Below are 17,840 nucleotides of genomic sequence, written 5' to 3'. Positions count from 1 at the left end.
TGCCATCGAGATGCCAGATTTTCCCCCCATTTTTTCCTCAATCTGTGAGAGTTTGCACACCTCTGTTTTCTTCTATTTTAGTTTTAGATTAAATGTAGCGATTCAATGTGAAATAGCCAACATCACCTATTTTTGCTCTCTTCCAATCAAAACCATATGAAATCTTTGAAAAAGATGGGTTGAAATTCAAGGCAAACTCCTTTAAGGACTTTGCAGCATGATATTGAACATGGTGAGGAAATATTGTGCTCTAGACAGTAAGGCCATCAAATCAATTTTCATCTGCACTAAACAGTATTAAGGAAAAAACTGTGTTATGCTATTGTAATACAAACAAAAGCAAGCAAATGGAAAACTTATCAAAGAGATGTATAAAACTTCTCAAGAGAGCTTGTGATTTTTATTTATTTATTTATTATTTATTTTTGCAATGAGTGTAGTTATTTAGAAAAATCTGAAGAGATTTCTGGGGTAAGTCAAAATTAGCTGTCAATTTTGTCATACGATCTCAGAAATAAAAGACTTCCAGTATCCTGAACTTAAGAACGTTTAAAAGAAAGTAGGTAAATTATGTTACAAGAGGGGTGCAAAGCCATTTGGAAACTACATTGTGTATAGTTTCACATATTCTTAACAAGTGAAGAGAAATTTTAGTCCCAGTGACACAAGGGGAAATTTGACATAACATCTAGTACAATGGTTTTAACTCAAAGCCTAGAGCTTGGGTTATTTACATCTCAGTGTTGTGCACTGTAAGATACTATCTTTGGAAAGACTTTGGCATCAGCATATTTGCTCACAACTTAAATATTCATGGGCTGAATCTACTCTAAAAATTTTATCTTTTTTATCCATAATATTAGAAATGTGAGTGTTCTTTATAAACTCATATTCTTTCTGCGTAACACAAGAAAAGTTATTTTAGTCTGACAGAGTTTGATATAGACATGTTTTAGCGTACAGGTTGTATCATTTCTTCAGTTGACTTTTTGGTTTGATTCATTCAACACTGGATTTCCCATTGAAATCAGTGAAGTAAGAAACTTACTGAATATAAGTTCCTAACAGAGAAAATTGCTGCAGCTATTTAGCAATTTTGGCAGCAGTTAGTAATACTAGTGATGCTGGGCAGAAAGAACATTCAGCAATATTCTACAACTGTCTTCTAGGGCAAAGTGTCTTCTGCACATATCACATTGATCTAAGAGTTGGAACAAAGCATTTCTCAATATTTTAAGAATTTTTCTAAAAAATAATGCAAAATACAGCTAAAATTAGGGATGGGCGAACCATCAAGTGTTAGAATAGCCATGTAAACACCACAAACTTCAGGTGCTTCGCTAGCATTAATCTGACCATCCTGAACCTGGAACAGTAGATTGGGAGCTACAAGAACTGCATTTTTCATGGTATTTTGAATTCTCAATCAGAAGAACTCGCAGTTCCAATCCAGAAGTACAAATGAGTGTGAAAATAAAAGAAACAATATCAACAACAACAAAAAATAACCTAAATTTTCAACCTCTGACAACAGGTTCCTTGTCAGATTAGAGAGCTGGGAATGTTTTCACCAAGCAGGTTCGCCCAACTCTAAATAAAACATGCTTTTGCGACTAAGAGAAGCTTGAGATAGAATGGTAATGGTTTACATTTATTGTACATAGCACCGCCCATTCTAAAGGATCCCAAAGCGCTTTACAAGCATTAGAAAGAAGAACCACTTCACTTCCCAGTGAAGCGCAATCACCTCTGAGGTAAAATATTGGGACTGACAGTGCAGAGCCATACACTATATTTTAGTCGAGGAAATGGAGAATGCCATAGCCAATTGAAACTATGGGGTGGGTGAGTGGTGGTGGGGGATGTTAGGTAAGCAGAACAGTTACAGAAATTGATATTTGGCCAGATGCTTGGTGTTGAGATGACCACTCTATAAAAAAAAGTGCCATGGGATCTTTAATGACCATTAAGAGGTAAGGACCTGAATCTTAAGTCTCTGAGGATAAAAATATTAGAAAACAATGAAAGATACCTTTGTTGAATACATTTCTGGACAATGATATGTGCCAATTATTCTTCTGTCCTGTAAGTTAATAAAATCAAGACCAGTTTCCTTAGAGATAAGGCAGCTATTATCTTTCATTTAAAATTAAAGCACTCTAGGGTATTAATAGGACAACTAATTAAAAGATACAGGGACCTCTAAGCCAACAATTATTATAAGTACATTCTGGCTTCAGAGGTGCTATTACTGCCTTGCCCTGCTACTCAAGGTAACATAACTTTGCGATGTAAATGTATTTTTTCCAGCTGGTCACTGTGACCAAGGAAGATATGATGATATGAAAATAATTGTTAAAATTATTCTGGGGGAAAAGTAAGTGTAAAAAGTGACTTCAAAAGGAGGTGGAAGAAGGTTAGAAAGATCTCCTGGTGCTGAAAGATTGTTCAACCATAGAACTAGACTCTTTATGGTGAACAGGAGAGTTCAAACTTAAAGGACAAATTCCCAAGGGCAAGGAAGAAAGGGAAGATGCAAAGATGAAGAAAAAGCAGGAGGAAGGGCCATGGAAATAAAAGAAAAAAAGGTGAACGCAGAAGTGGAGAAGAAATGAGCAAAGCTCAGCTACCATGCAAGAGGATGTATTTTTGTTTAAAAAATAAAAATAAATAAAATCAATCTTAAAGGTGGATGAAAAAATATATGATATAAATGATATTCACTTATAGGTTCAGGTCAACCAGTGGAAAAGTTGATTCCAGAACCTTGGAAGTGGCCATGACCTTTTTGATGGCCTCAAAGGGAATACAGAGGAAAATGTAGAAATGTTACCATTGTATATACTTCCTGCTATCTAGAAACTCCAAAATGATGGCTATCTTGAGGAATTCCTCTTATGCTACTATATCAGCAACTATAAGGTACAAGGAAATTGCAACTCACAATTATACATGCAGATAGACATATGTACATTAGGAATCCTCCAAGTATGACCATGTTTCTGAGACCATTAACATATAGTAAACCAGCACCTTGGTGATAGTTTTGTTGATATACCAAACAGTTTTGCAGCAGGAAATAAATGTGTATTGATAAACAGAAAATACATAACATTTACTCATTTTCTTTCTCATATTCTGTTCATCAGACAGCATGACTAAGATTTCCAACTTGAAAAACCTTGAGAATTAAAACTATTGTAAATTCCATAGAAATATCCTTTTGTTAAATAAAGCTGCCATTAACCAATAGAAAATTCTAAGGCAAATTAGTAAAGGAGAACAGAAATAGCTAATCCATTACAAAAGTTAACACTGGAGATTAAGGTTCAGTATTTACAGGTCCTGTGAAACAATATTCTTAAGAAAACACAAATAAGTATCCCTTTAGCAACGAAAGTAAAAGACACGATACCATTACAGGTCTAGATATATAATTTAATTTGGTAGAGATAAAAATCTTAGTATTATACATAGGAGTTTCCCACCTCTCTGAAGCAGAGCTTTTCTTTGAAAACCACCTGCATCCCATTCCTGCCTAGCCTCAATAGCTCTGACAATATTAGGTGGAAGTACAAAATGCACTTTATAATAAGGATCTTTTACCTCATCAATAAGGATTGCATTATTGATTAGGAACAACTGTACTCTGGGAATCACACCAACTAAACAAGATAACGTGTGGAAAGTATCATAGAATCATAGGTAGATAGTCCTGAATAAGCTGCTGTGAGTTTCACTCTGGAAGAAAAAGGAATTGATGATTTTCAAGTGGCGCCTGCTTGCAACTGTGTAGAAAATTCACTGAGAGAATGGTATCTGAACTAATAAAGCAGAAATGCCTAATAATTCAAAATATCCCTGTGTGGAAACAATGCCCTTAAGAATTTAACAAACATGGCATTTCCATTGTCTGTACAAGATGTAAAACTATTGCCAGTTACTGTAGTAGCTCTTTATGAAACCACATTAGCATGAATTGACTCAATTTTTGTTATACACCTAGGATATGAGTCAGGTTGTAAAGTATGCAGTCAGAGGACAGTAAAATTAGGTTCACTTATAATTTCAGGTTACTTTGGTTCTCAAACTTCTTAAAGCCTAAAAATTTAAGCAAGAAATAAGAAGGCCAATTAGAATTTAGAAAAAAACCTCAGCGAACATGTGAAATCTGGACACAGAGCTGTAAATAATTCTCTAATGACTTATAATTCAGTTTCTATGCATCTAGTGTTACTCCCTACCATATGTAATTTCTTGATTATTATCATTAGTAACACATCAGTAAATTAGTTTTAAGTACTGTAGAACTCTGGAGAAATGGTTGAAAACATATGCTTCCTTTTGGCATCCATCCTTTCAAGATTCTATACTTGAGATATTCCAGAATAGGTGCTCAAATAAAATGAAAGAATTATCTGTGACTTGACATTTGAATCAAAATAGTGAAATAGAACTTGTGCAAACTACTGCATGGATTGAAACATTCTAAGCCAAAATCCAGCAAGTCAAATAGGCAAAAGCAGGAGGAAGATAAAGAGAAATGGGAAAATAGCCTGCTGCTGTCTTGTCCTGAACCTGAAGTTTAAGCTAAGATCTTGTAAAATATTGCAAAAACTTCCTTGGTTTTATGATTACTATACATTTACCTATTTATTTTTCAGTAAAGCACCTTAGCAAAACCAAGAAAGGCAAATCAAGAATGCAGTGTGATTCTATAGAGAAGTATCTTCCTCCATCTCAGTTTTGGCCAATGCAATCTTTAGCATGAAGTGGAAGGAATATGTTACATAAGGTCTGGATGTTACACATCCAAATGAAGTTCATATTGATGATATTTAAAGGTAGTTGCCATTCCTTTGAGAAATTTCAGGTACACATTTCATCTTTTCCATCCCTGAGACTGGAAAACCATCATTCAGATCAACTTCTTGATTCTTTCTTAAAAATCTTAAAAATGGAACTCTTAAAAATGCATCTTAAAAATGAAACTCTTCTCCAAAACAACAACAACCCCCTACTGTATAGTAAAGATAAATGTTTTGAGGAAAAAGTATTTTTGAAATACCGGATGAAAAATCTTTAGGGGGTGTTCTAAGTGTTGTAACACAGCAATTATTTTTTTTAAACTATTGTTGAAAGAATTACATTGTTTCAGTCTACGTGATTTTACAGCCTAAACGATCACAACAAAAGGTAAAGCTTTGTAATTAACAGCTACAAATAGACTACATAGATGGGCAGAAATTACAGAAGAGGAACTTGTAACGTCTATGAGTTCAGGGTACTATCATTCAGTTTATAAATATTTCTAATATGACTTGTACGTTGTTTGAAATTTATTTCCCCTAAAATAGTCAAAAGGAAATCTTCTAATTTGCAGAAGGAAACCAAAGAGACGATTATCTTAGTCAATAAGATAAAGCAAAGGTAGCAGGGGCTGACAAACATCCACCTTCTTCATTACAGAATATTTTCACCACTTGCCACCCTTGCATAACATGATTCAGTGATCTCAAAATTCATAAGCACAAGTAGGTAACATCTTCAAGCACATAACAGTTAGTACACTCATCAGAAGGAGTTAACATTTTTTCTTTTTTTTTCTTAATGAAATTGGCTGACTCGTGGCCATTCAATTAAACTTTCTCAAACTGTTCACAACTCATCTGCTTTGGGAAACCATTTTCCCAGATGAAGTAGCCAGACATCCATTCTAGTCTGCAACTATGTACCTTCCTTCTACTTCACTATATATCATCTTAGTTCATACATCATACTTTTTTTATGAAGTTCTTATTTGTCTGCAATCTGAATTAATATTAATAATTATATTAATGGATAATGGATTTTTTTTTTCCCCAATCAAAAGTGCATTTAATTCAGGATCACTGTTGGATGATAGATTTATAGATGTACTATGAAAGCAAAGGGGATAACCTGCTTTCAACAAACGGAATGCACATGCAGCATTCTTATGTTAATTAAACATGGCATTCAAAGGAGATTGGCTGCAGAAAGCAACCCTCATGCAGTCGACTTGACCTTTATTCAGATGTCATGTTGAATAACGCTACAGATCATGGAAATGTATCACCTTCTGACTGCTTCTGCGAAGTACTGCAGGCTAAAACTGGCACTGCCTCAAATTTCACTCCTATCATGCCCCCCCAGTTTCAACAACACACGAAGAGGCTGTCTGAGCACCCTGCATGCTGCTGGTTGTTTCATTTGCAGTTATTCCTTGATAATGCTAGAATGTAAATTGAGGAGAAACTCTGAGCTTCTCTAGTCCATTTCTACTTTTATTGCATGTCTTTCAATAAACTGGCTAAAGAACATCCTCTGTGTCTGACTCAAAAGTCAGCCCTCATGCAGTTTTATGTGTACTTTAAATATAAGAAAAACTCCTTGGAGGAGAAAGAAGAATACTTTCACTGAAATCTGGACAGTAGCAGCACTAGCTCCAGTGATAAATAGAAGCCAGGATATGAGATTTTACACTGAAATTTTAGGGGCTTCATGTTGCTATACCATTTTAACATCCTGTTCAGTTCACTAACTGAGTCTGTGCACAGGTGTTTTAAAACACTTCTTTTTTTAAAAAAGCTTTTACTGTATTATCTTCTTACTCACATATACCAGAAGCACATCTACTGCTTTGGTTATAAGGTATTGTTCTATGCAATAAAGCCTGATTCTTTTCGGGTATCTTGTAATAGTTATTTCTAACCAGAAGTGTATTTACTTGATATCTTCAGACAGAAATGAACAAATACTGCTGTAAACTGAGAAGGCTGGAGGGATTCCAGCACTAAATCAGGGGAGAAATAAAAGCATCAGCCAAGTCTAAGCTAATGAGCATTGCTCTGAAGTAAGATCTATTATCTCAGGCTTACAGCAACATTAGTGCATCTTTACACCATAGTCCAAAAACTGAGGAGAGTTTGCAGCGTACTAACAACTATCAGAAGTTGGCCTGCAAAGGCCAATGTGTAGATATCTGTGGATCCACATTGGCTGATGCATGTTTTTGCTTGTCTTGGGCTCTGATAATGCAATGGAGTCCTCAGAAAATGAAAAACCTGAGAATAATTCAGCTTTTCTGGCTAAACTTGGTCATATTTTGTTGATCAGAGACGCGGGGAAATCTCAATTAGTAGCTAAAACAAATTGCAGAGGAAGAAAGTTGCCATGTTAAGTGCAGTTGAGGGGCAGGCTAAGCTTTTACATGCTCTGTTCTTGCTAGTTCCTTTAGCAACTGTGCTAATTTGGATATAAAAAACTGGGTCAGGAGTGCAACAAATAGCAAAGATACCTGTGTTTGTTTAAATACTCGGATCCCTAAGCCCCACATTCATTCTTCTAGAGAATACTTTTATTGTGATTCAAATCTATTAATATTCAGTTTAAAATCATTTAAAAATCATATTTCAGTTCCATGTTCTCTACTTGGTACCCAGTTTTCTGACAGAAAAAGGTCATCAGTCTGATGATTTCTGTTGGTTGTGACCTGGCACTGTGTAACAGCAACACAGTGCAGCTTTCAGGCATGCTGACTTAGAATATCTTACATAACAAAGATTACTGCGTAAAGTATAATTCACTGTTTTAAAAATACATGCAGTATATTCTTTTAAAAGTTGTCATGTCCACAAAAAAAATATATAAATGTACCTAAATATGCAAAGGTTAACAATGTCAGCTGACATTTATTTTAAGACAATTGACAAAAAAAATTTATGTAGCTTGTTCTAAAAGTAATGCCTCCTACTTTTTTTCCATGGAAACTACAGCAGAAACAAAGCACATTAACACCATTTGATAAAGCAAATTCTCAGCTACAAAACATTATTTTTTCAACACAGTAACCACCATTAGCTGTGCATTTTCACCAGAGACGAACAAGAGCCTGCATGCCACGCTCACAAAACTCTGCACTAGCAGAGGTGACCCACTGTTCCACACTTGCTATGATGGCATTATTGCTAGGGAAATGTTGCCTACACAGTCCATCATTTATCAGCCCAAGCAGATGGAAGTCAGAAGGCACCAAATCCAGACTATACAGCAAGTGAATGTCCTCCAAGGTCTTCAAACTGTTATGAGGCCAGGTGTTATTGTGTTGCAAGAGAACACTTGTCGTCTTCTCTGGCCTGACACTTAAAGTTGGAGCTTAGTCAGTATAGTGATGCAGCAGTCAGAGTTGATGGTTTGTCTGAGTTCCAGGAAATCCAGAAGGATGATCTCTTTCCTACCCCCAAACACAGCACACATCACTTTACCTTGAACTTTTTCTTCAATGTGGAATTCGCATGTCGCTACTCCATGTACTGCCATACTGACTCCAGCTCATAGTGGCGATACCACATTCTGTCACCACTAATGATGTGATTCAGGAAACTGTCATCTTCAGTCTCATATTGGTTCAATAGGTCCTGGCAAATTTGCATATGGTGTTCTTTCTGTTCCTGGTGTAAACTCTGAGATATTCCAACACTATCACCATTGTTTCCAATGCATTTAAGCTGATATTCAGCTCAGTACACAGATCCCTGGTTGTAATCAGCCAATTCGTGTGGATGAGATGATCAAGACTCTCTTCATTTTGTAGTGAGACAGCTGTGCATGGCTATACAGAACTTGGCTTTCGCATCACTATTGACACTGCTGAAATGCACCACCTACCACCTCACTGTGCTCACATCCACTGGTTGGTCTCCATAAACACTCAGCAAACGTCAATGATTGGCAGTGGGTGCCATTTTTTCCATGTAGAGGAATTCAATGACACATCTTTGCTTCATACACACTGCCATGGCAGATGCCATTTTGTCAGAGTGCCCCTCTGTAGCTCAGCAACAAAATTTAACAGAATATTGGTGGGAAGGTTCAATCTCTACTGCTATCCCACCAACACCTGCTTCTGACATCACAGGCCAACATAATAAAATAGGAGGCATTACCTTCTGAGCAAACCTTCTATATAAAGTTTTTCTGAAGCACTGCATAATGTGCTGACATATTTTACTTCTTGTCCAGAGGGAAAATTCTTGTACTAATGCTCACAATAACAACAGCATGATTGCAATGTTAGAGGTAGAATTTTATTTATGTTAATTTTGTCACCATGTATTTCAGGTATAAAGCCTGTACACACTCATTGCACCTCTTTGCTTCAAGCTAGGTTGGAAACTTCAAGGTGTGAATTATTACTGCAATGTAAACATTCTTAAGCTGCATTCAGTGATAAACTTACGTTAGGCAGAACACTTCTGTGAAGTGGCAAAATGAATTACTTTGAATAAATATAAAAAATTTTACATAGGAAATGTTAATTTACAATAACCACTTAACCTTTCTAAACATAGCTAACCTAACTATAAAGAAAAATATGAATATAATTTAGAAATAATTTAAACACAGCATGAAGAACACAGGTACAAATGAGGAAGATAGGACTTGAAATGGAAGGCAAGATGCAACAAATCAGTATTTGATTATGCCTCTGTTAGGTTATCTATCTGGATTAAAACAATCCACATCCTATGTCCTGTTTCCAGTTAACATCCTGGATTCCTGGATATTTTTGGACACCGATGTTCAAAAAAAGATTCATAAGGTGTTCTATCCAGAGATGGAACTATAGCCTTTCTTTAAAAACAAGAGCCTTGATGAAGGAACTGATATCAATACTCACAGCCAGTATGATCTCTCCAATGCCTGACACTCTTCCAGTGTTGCTTTGGAAGAGGATGGTATACAGCTGCTATTCCGTCATAATAAACCCTTGTCAAATGTACAGCTGGCAAGACTACAGAAGTGCTTCTTTGCGGTGGAAGAGGACATAAATCAGCTTTGCATTCAGCCAAGTAGGTTTATCATGTTCTTTACAATGGTAGTTTTGGTTTCCATTAAATTACTAGATAGCCATTATGGAGGTTTTCTGATCTATCCAGAATAATGGTTACACAATCATCACTGATATTGAAAAGCATTTTCATCTTACTCACACTTCCACAGAAGCTGATTAATGTATGTAGTAGTCTGGATTAAACGGGTTGGATGAGCAACTATAGAGAAAATGGCAATGAATCCAAAAGATATAACAGTAGCAGGTTAGATGGGAATTTAGTGATGCAGAAAAATATACTTGAGAGTTGATCAAACTGTTAATTCTAAGCAACACAAAGAAGAGAATATGCATCCAGCACATCAGAGTGATCACCAAGCCTATCCAAGCTGCAATTCCAATATAGAAACAGATAAGCTAAAATTATTGGCAACAAAAGAGAAAAAAAAATAATGAAAAACACCTTGACTATTAGATTCTTAAAGAAACCTACAGGAAATATATCAGAACTGAGAGATTGTACCAAGAAGCTTTTTGTTTGATCTATAATAGCAGAGATTAGATATATTAAAATGGCTGTTGTGCAGGCTCAACATTTAGATCTTGGCTAAACTAATTATATCCTTGAAGATGAAATCAAGCTTCATACAAGAGAAAACAAGAAGGGCTGTATCACAGTAACTTGTTTAACAGTTTAGCAGATGAAACCCTCACTATAACCTTTGACACACTGTCATAAAATCAAAACAATACAGAATCGTGTGTACAATCACCATCCAGCTGAATGATATTTGTGAAGACAGAGATTATAACTTGGCCCTATGTTTTTTAAAACATGTCTGCTCAAAATCTGGAAGTACCATGGAGAATTTGCCAGATGAGTGCATTGAGCTTAAAGTAAACTTGGCAGGAAATGTGCCTACAAAAGATCAAAAGAATGCCAATTACTGTTGACATTTCCACCAAAACCAGACAAGTCTACAGAATAAAATCTGTGAGTAAAATATCTCAGAGTAAAATAAAATATGGGTTACACTATACATATTTTAGTACATGACGTGTATTATATCTTCAACAGCAAAATACAAGATTCCCTGTTTACCCATCCTTCCACGTACACTTCCAGTACTATGCCCTTCAGAACAGAAAGGATGCATAAATAAGAGACTATAATAAAAACGTTTGAAGAAATAGGACAGGCTTGGAAAAGAGAGTTGAGGAAATTATGTGAATGCTAGCTTCAACAACAGAGGATGTCTAGAACAAGAATAAAGTCTGTGTAAGATAATTTACCCTCAAGCAACAGGTAACTGCCTGTTTACAGAGAGAACAATTAACCTTGACAAAAGCAAAAGATGATGAGAGTAAAATAATCAGCTCCTGAATGAACTTCTCTCCTTGAGAAGTTTCAACAGTGGAATGACTGTATACAGAGCCATTTTATCCTGAAGTCACTGCAAAGAAAATTGAGCGTGTCCAATATGATTTAATGAGTCTCTGATAGCAGATTTGCTGGTATTTGAGTCTCGGTTTTCCTTGATTTTGTTTCCTTTTAATTTCTCCATGACTTTATTACTTGAGTTTCAGAATGCAAGAAGTAAGTCAAGATATAGGTCTAATCACAGAACAGCATGGGTTGGAAGGGACCTCAAGGATCACCTAGCTGTAACTCACTCCCTACCTCAGGCAGGGCTGCCAACCACTAAATCAAGCACTCGCTCAGGCTGCTCAGTGCCCCATTCAACCTGGCCTTGCACACCTCCAGGGATGGCGCATCCACAACCTTTCTGGGCAGCCTGTATAGATTTGGTGTTGTATTATGTATGCACAAAATGCTGCACTGCATGTTCCAATAACTATTCATCTGTTGTTTTTACAAAGTCGATGCTGAATGTAGTAATAGAGCTGTATAAAATTGTTTGTCCTCTTGTTTTGAGGTTTATTACTTGTGGTTTTAATCTTCTCTCACATTGTCCCTGAAGCCACAAGCATGACTTCATAATATTCCATTTACTGATACATGAGGAATCTAGTAATATCATGAAAGAATAAAATAGTCCTTTGATGTTGCATCCTAATTAGAGATGGAGTGTTCATTTGGTCCTATTCCTAAATACTTGGGTTTACAGTGAAACTTGCATCTGAACAAATTTCTACAGTTAAAACACATTTCTCGTTCTCGTGCACAAAAATAATTATACAATATCTGGTCCCCTTTCAAAGAGAAAGTATTCAAATCCATTAAATATAAATCTTTTTTTCGTGCTGATGGTCAAAAAAATAGCAACTATCATCTCCTCTCCTCCTTACCAAAGCAGTCTGTGTGCAGTAGGATAAATTTCCACTCCTTTCTCCTCTCCTGTTTATCTATGACTTAAAGGATTGCAAAACTGATTAGCAGATCAGTGTTATCTGGATACTAAAGCAAAACAGCCACAAATTATAAACCATACTGGCCTGGCAAATTAAGCTAAAGGCTCAGTTTCAAAAATACAAGTAGTATGAAGTTTTTCCTAGTATACTCCCTATTAATTTTGCGAGCTGGTGAATTTCTGCAGTAGACATTCAGGTTATTTTACCCTGTTTATTGAATTGGATTAGTACACTAATTGGTGCTTTCCAATTCTAGTTTGTGATTAGTAATTTTCCAATAGACTTTGGTAGTCTATTATATGTCTGATAGATCTGTTATATGAATAAGTATATAGAGAACATCTCAAGAAAAACAGTGCATATGAACATACCTCAGCTATGGGCTCTGTGATACGCTGGAACCTAAGAACCTTAAATTTCCATGTATGTTAGAGGAAAGGTCTTAGGTTAATACAGATCTAGTCTTGTAAAATTACCTACTGGATTTTATAAGTTAATAGCTTTGATTGTTTAAAGGGAAACTAATTATTAAAAAATAAATTTGAAAAATGAAATAATAATTATTTATAATATGAATGATTACTTATGATGCAAAATGAAACAATAAAGAAAGAAAAAAACTATTTGGTGTTTAAAACAGTCTTCAAGAACACTGTAATTTTAAAATAAGAACAGATTATGCATGGTATCAGACCATCAAAATTAATCTAATAATTATGCATTTGTCTTAATTCATTAAAACATTTATCCCAAATTAAAAGAAAAAATATTGAATGGGTGAGATCTCACATATGGAAATATAATCTTCTATCTTAAAAGACTATAAAATTATATACACTATAAAAACTATAGCTGTTTTACATCATCAGTATGAGATGTTCTTTGTAGTTTAATACTCCGTCCATAGGCACGCTATGACAGTGCAGAAATTCTGAACAAACTTGAGAAATTCCACAACCAGAGCTGTATGCAACTTATGTTTCCACTCACAAATAATCATTTTCTGATTTCGATTATTATTATTATTTTTTAATTCTGATCTTGTTTATTCTCCCTTGGAGTATAATGCTGAACAAGGAATACGAAGTCTAGCCATGAAAAGATAAAAGAGAAAGAATTTAACTTTAATTAACTTTCTTATTTTGCATGTGTGTGAAAGTTTGTACATTTCACACTGAGTACATTTTAGCATTCAACCCAGATCTGCCACAGTGTGAGATTCATCCAAAATTGCCACAGTGAAAAATGACAAGTGCTTTATGGTAAGTGCTTCATTTTCATTAAGCATAATGGACACGTTTTCTGAAAGTGTGTATCTTGGCAAATGTCTTTTCTGCCTCAATTCCCCCTCCCCAGGGAACCATTTTCAGATTCAGAATTAAATGCACAGCAAGTTGATACTTTATCTCCGAGCAGTTCCCCATTTAGTCATCAACATTCTGGGCCATTTTATTTTGAAAATACGCAAACTTTCCAAGCTTTAAACACTTCTGTAGCAAATCCTTCTTATCCAGGTCATTTGAAAAATTTATTAAAGTAGGTTAAATTTAAGTTCTATTTTCCATGTTCCATACAGCTCTTACTAGAATATTAGCTATAGCCATCATTTTGGATTTGTACCTTCGCAAACAGATTACTGTACGCTCCACTGAGAAAACACCTTACAGTAAAGCTTATCTGAGTGCATGCTTTAGAAAACAAACATTCAGTTTTCCAGGCTAGAGGGCAGCATTCATTGCTGAAGTGGCTAAGTATGTGGCCCTGCAGAAAGCTAAGGTAAGATCGTAATAACCCCATTTCATTTTCTACCAGAAATTACATTTAAAAGCTCTGTCTGGCAGAAGTGCAAGTCTACTTTGGTCATGCGGCAATGCTAAAACATATATCTGTTTAAGTTTACCTTATTGACATCCATTCGCAACTTCTCGTTGTTGGCACTGGCAGCTTTTTCTGCTGCTTTCTTTTGACGCTGAGGTCCCCTGCCAAAGAAGATGTAGTTGACCAAAGCATACTCTAGCAGAGCCATGAAAACGAAGACAAAACATCCCATAAGATACATGTCAATGGCTTTCACATATGGAATTTTGGGAAGAGTCTCTCGAAGATGAGTGTTAATTGTGGTCATTGTGAGGACAGTTGTGATTCCTGGGAAAAAAAAAAAATAGGAGAAGGCTGTTGACTGAATTCATTTTAAACTTTCTAGCATTGTAGTTCACAATAATCAGCTGCTAGTGTTGAAAAGAATTCTAGATTTTTTTTTTCCTGGTAGAAAAACAAACAGAAAACATTGGTTTGTATTCCTTAGTCTTAAATTTTTTGGAACAGCAAAGAAAATCACTAGTAAAAAACAGTAGTTGGATTCTACAAGTATGCTTTTAACCAGCTAAACCATAACCTACTGGAACAGTCTCAGTTACAAATTACCAGCCTAGAGTCATTGTATCTTGCTTTCCTCCAGCATTTTCAATGCTGTCTGTAGACTACAAATCTTATCACAAAATACTACACAAAAAGGCCTGGCAAAACTCAGACAGCATTCCATAATGTTAGAATGACTGATTCCAAATTGTCCTTTACAGTAATTTACTTATTTATCTGTATCAGAACAAAATTGGAAACAATTGATCTGATTTATACAAAATTTGGCAATAGATATTCATTACCTATACAACCCACGTAAAACTTTATTTAATCTATACCCAAAAGAAAAAGCAATTTATATTCTATAACACAGAGCTGTGAACTGCCACGAGCAAAAGCAAACTAAATGCATTCTCTTTACAGAAGAACAAGCAGTAAAACAACAACAGAGGACACAAACAATTATGCTAATTCTGGTTACAATGATTATACAGTTAGCTAATTCAGACATGAAATCGCTTTAATTTCTATTTAAATTGGGATGACTTAAACACTGATTCAATAATACAAAGCTTACAAGCCAGATCTAACAGATATATTTTTCAAACCATGCACTATCCACCATGCCAGAAGCAAGAAAAAGCAGCTAATGCACACTACCAGAGGTGTAAAAATGCCTACCTAAAGCAACTCTTGCAGCTGAAGCATCATAATTAATCCAGAAGGAAACCCAGGACAGAATAGTGATCAGAATAGAAGGCATGTAGGTCTGCAGAATGAAGTAACCAATGTTTCTCTTAAGTTTAAAGCTGAGAGACAGCCTTGGGTAGGCACCTAAAAGAGAATATTTGGTACGGCCATAATTTACTCGCATAAAGCCTGAAAACATTTTCCTGTCATTTTGGTTTTATTGTTTCCTGCAGCAAAGACTACACAGAGGGTTGAAAGATCCTGAATAATCAGCTGTAGAGTTTCTAGCAAGAATTGAGATAAAATAATCTTGTATTTGAAGGGTACAAGGAAGCCACTAGGTTCACTTCTGCTGGTAATCATAATATTCAAAAATCTACAGCCAAACACATTTCACAGAATCAAAACATAACAGTGTTTCTTTGCTGACAAGCTGTACTATGCTTCCTTAAGTGTAACCTTTATTCTAACCTTCTCTCCAGGCAGTGCAACGCTTCCCCTTTGTCACCAGACAGCAGAAAAACTGTGGTGCATGAAGCACTCATTGAAATGGGTACATAGAGATCATCATGTATTCAAGTCCCATTTCTGCTTAGCTTTTGAAGAATCTGGAATGCACAATGCTTCTGTACTCCCACCCAAGATTATTTCTGTCTATATCTAAACAATTATTTGGTGGGTTTTTTTGTTGTTTTGCTTTTTTTGTTTGTTTTCCTCTTCTTTTCTTCCTAATCTAATACCTAGCAGCTTTCTCAAGTAGGTAGAGAACACCGAATAGCAGTAACTCAACTTGAATGATTTAATGTCATTGCAACTTGTTACACAGCACCTTTTCAGCCTTCAGAAAGTCACGTTTGCCAGCATAGGATATGATACAGATCTTGTGGAAGGATGATAGGAAAGGTTTTATGGTGAAGACAAAATAATTAGCAAAACACATCCAACAGCTTGAAACAAAAAGCATCTATTAATAGTGATAGAAAAGTTCCTACAAGCTGAGCTCTTTCTTGTTGGGAGTTAAGGTGCTGAGGTTTGTGTGTCTTGGTCAGTTTTCACAGAAGAACAGAAAATTTGACTGAGCCTTAACATGACAGTCTGTTGTATTCTTTTCATAGGTTAATGAGTACTGCCTTATATGTTGTGGAAGCTGTAATTAAATTTACTTGCTTTAAAATGCAGTTGCTGCTCTGATTTATTCCCGTTTCTAAAATTTTCAGATCCTGAACTGCACAATGAGAATTATCCCATTTTTACTCTTCCCAGTTATTTCCCCTTTTAGCCTCCCATCCACAAACCTGTAGAGAAAACAACATTCTTGGTGATAAGCTTGTAGTCTACAATGGAGAACTGTGGCAGTTCAATCTTTGTGACTCCTGTGACTGCGTTATCACCCCCACGCCAGTAAAATTCAATGTCATCTGTCGTATAGCCATCTATAAAACAGGAGCAAAGCGTTAAAATACACATCACTTCTCACGTCATGGAGAACAGTCTGGAGAATTCACTCAGAAAATACATGAAATATATTTCTGAAACTAAAATATTAATGATAGAATAGCTATGTATGCACAGACAGGCACAGGCAATTCTAAGTTTCATTTTGCTGTGGCTGAACCCAGCAGGCAGCTCAGCACCACACAGTTGTTTGCTCACTCCCTTCAAAATAGGACTCGTGGGTTGAGATAAAAGCTATTTACTAACACAGAAAAGGAAAATAATAGAAACAAAAATGAGATAACTCTCTCTATATATATACATGTACACCTGTAATGCAAATACTCATAACCTCCCAACTGATGCCCAATCTCCAAACAGTGGCCGAGAGAGAAACTCAGCATAGAGTAGCTCATGATATTTGCTCCGTACACAGTGTAGTTTACAACTTAACTGGTTGTATTTTAATAGCTTTAAACTGGATGAGGGAAGGTTCCGGTTAGATATTAGAAATAAATTCTTTACTGTGAGGGTGGTGAGATACTGGAACAAGTTGCCCAGAGAGGCTGTGGATGCCCACACCCTGGAAGCACTCAAGGCCAGGCTGGATGGGGCTTTGAGCAACCTGGTCTAGAGGGAGGTGTCCCTGCCTGCAGCAGGGGGTTGGAACTAGATCGTCTTAAAGGTCCCTTCCAACCCAAACCATATTATGATTCTATGATTTTTTTGGCTGACGTTGAACTGTGGTTCAAATCCGTTTCGATTTACTTGTAAAACAAGCTCATTCCTTTTTCCCAAGGAGGCTTAAATATAAGAAGACAGTCGCAATTAGTGTGGCACTCACAAGACACAACAATAACAGATTCAGAAGTCATTGATCTTTATGGCAAAAAACGAATAACAACAACAACAACAAAAAAAGACCACAAAAAAGAAACAAATAAGAAACATAAAACAGCATTCGTTTTCTCAATCATAAAACATATGCATGAAATCTAAGTTCTTTAAACAGCAGTTCAGACAACTTACATATTCTAGAGTTGACAGAGTACTGATCAATGGAGAACATAAATAAATGCACAACAAAAACAGAAAAAGTTTTAACCTATTAAAGATTTTTGCTGTTGAA

At 35.8% G+C, this 17,840-nt stretch overlaps 1 protein-coding gene across 5 annotated transcripts in view; it reads right to left on the bottom strand.

Moving 5' to 3' along the window:
* Positions 1-17,840, bottom strand: part of GABRB2 (gamma-aminobutyric acid type A receptor beta2 subunit) — a 145,475-nt gene that overhangs the window by 7,778 nt on the left and 119,857 nt on the right. For 3 of the 5 annotated variants that reach the window (XM_021410737.1, XM_021410739.1, XM_021410738.1), the window contains exons 8-11: positions 16,573-16,710; positions 15,269-15,421; positions 14,127-14,371; positions 2,033-2,083 (exon numbers count right to left, since the gene is read on the bottom strand). In XM_021410737.1, the coding sequence (XP_021266412.1) occupies positions 2,033-2,083; positions 14,127-14,371; positions 15,269-15,421; positions 16,573-16,710 (587 nt within the window). The remainder of the gene's footprint in view (positions 1-2,032; positions 2,084-14,126; positions 14,372-15,268; positions 15,422-16,572; positions 16,711-17,840) is intronic. The other 2 variants (XM_021410741.1, XM_021410740.1) reach the window with 2 other exon arrangements.

This window comes from Numida meleagris, chromosome 12 (genome assembly GCF_002078875.1).
Source record: "Numida meleagris isolate 19003 breed g44 Domestic line chromosome 12, NumMel1.0, whole genome shotgun sequence".
Classification (NCBI taxonomy): Eukaryota; Metazoa; Chordata; class Aves; order Galliformes; family Numididae; genus Numida; species Numida meleagris.
This window is presented reverse-complemented; position numbering and strand designations above follow the sequence as displayed.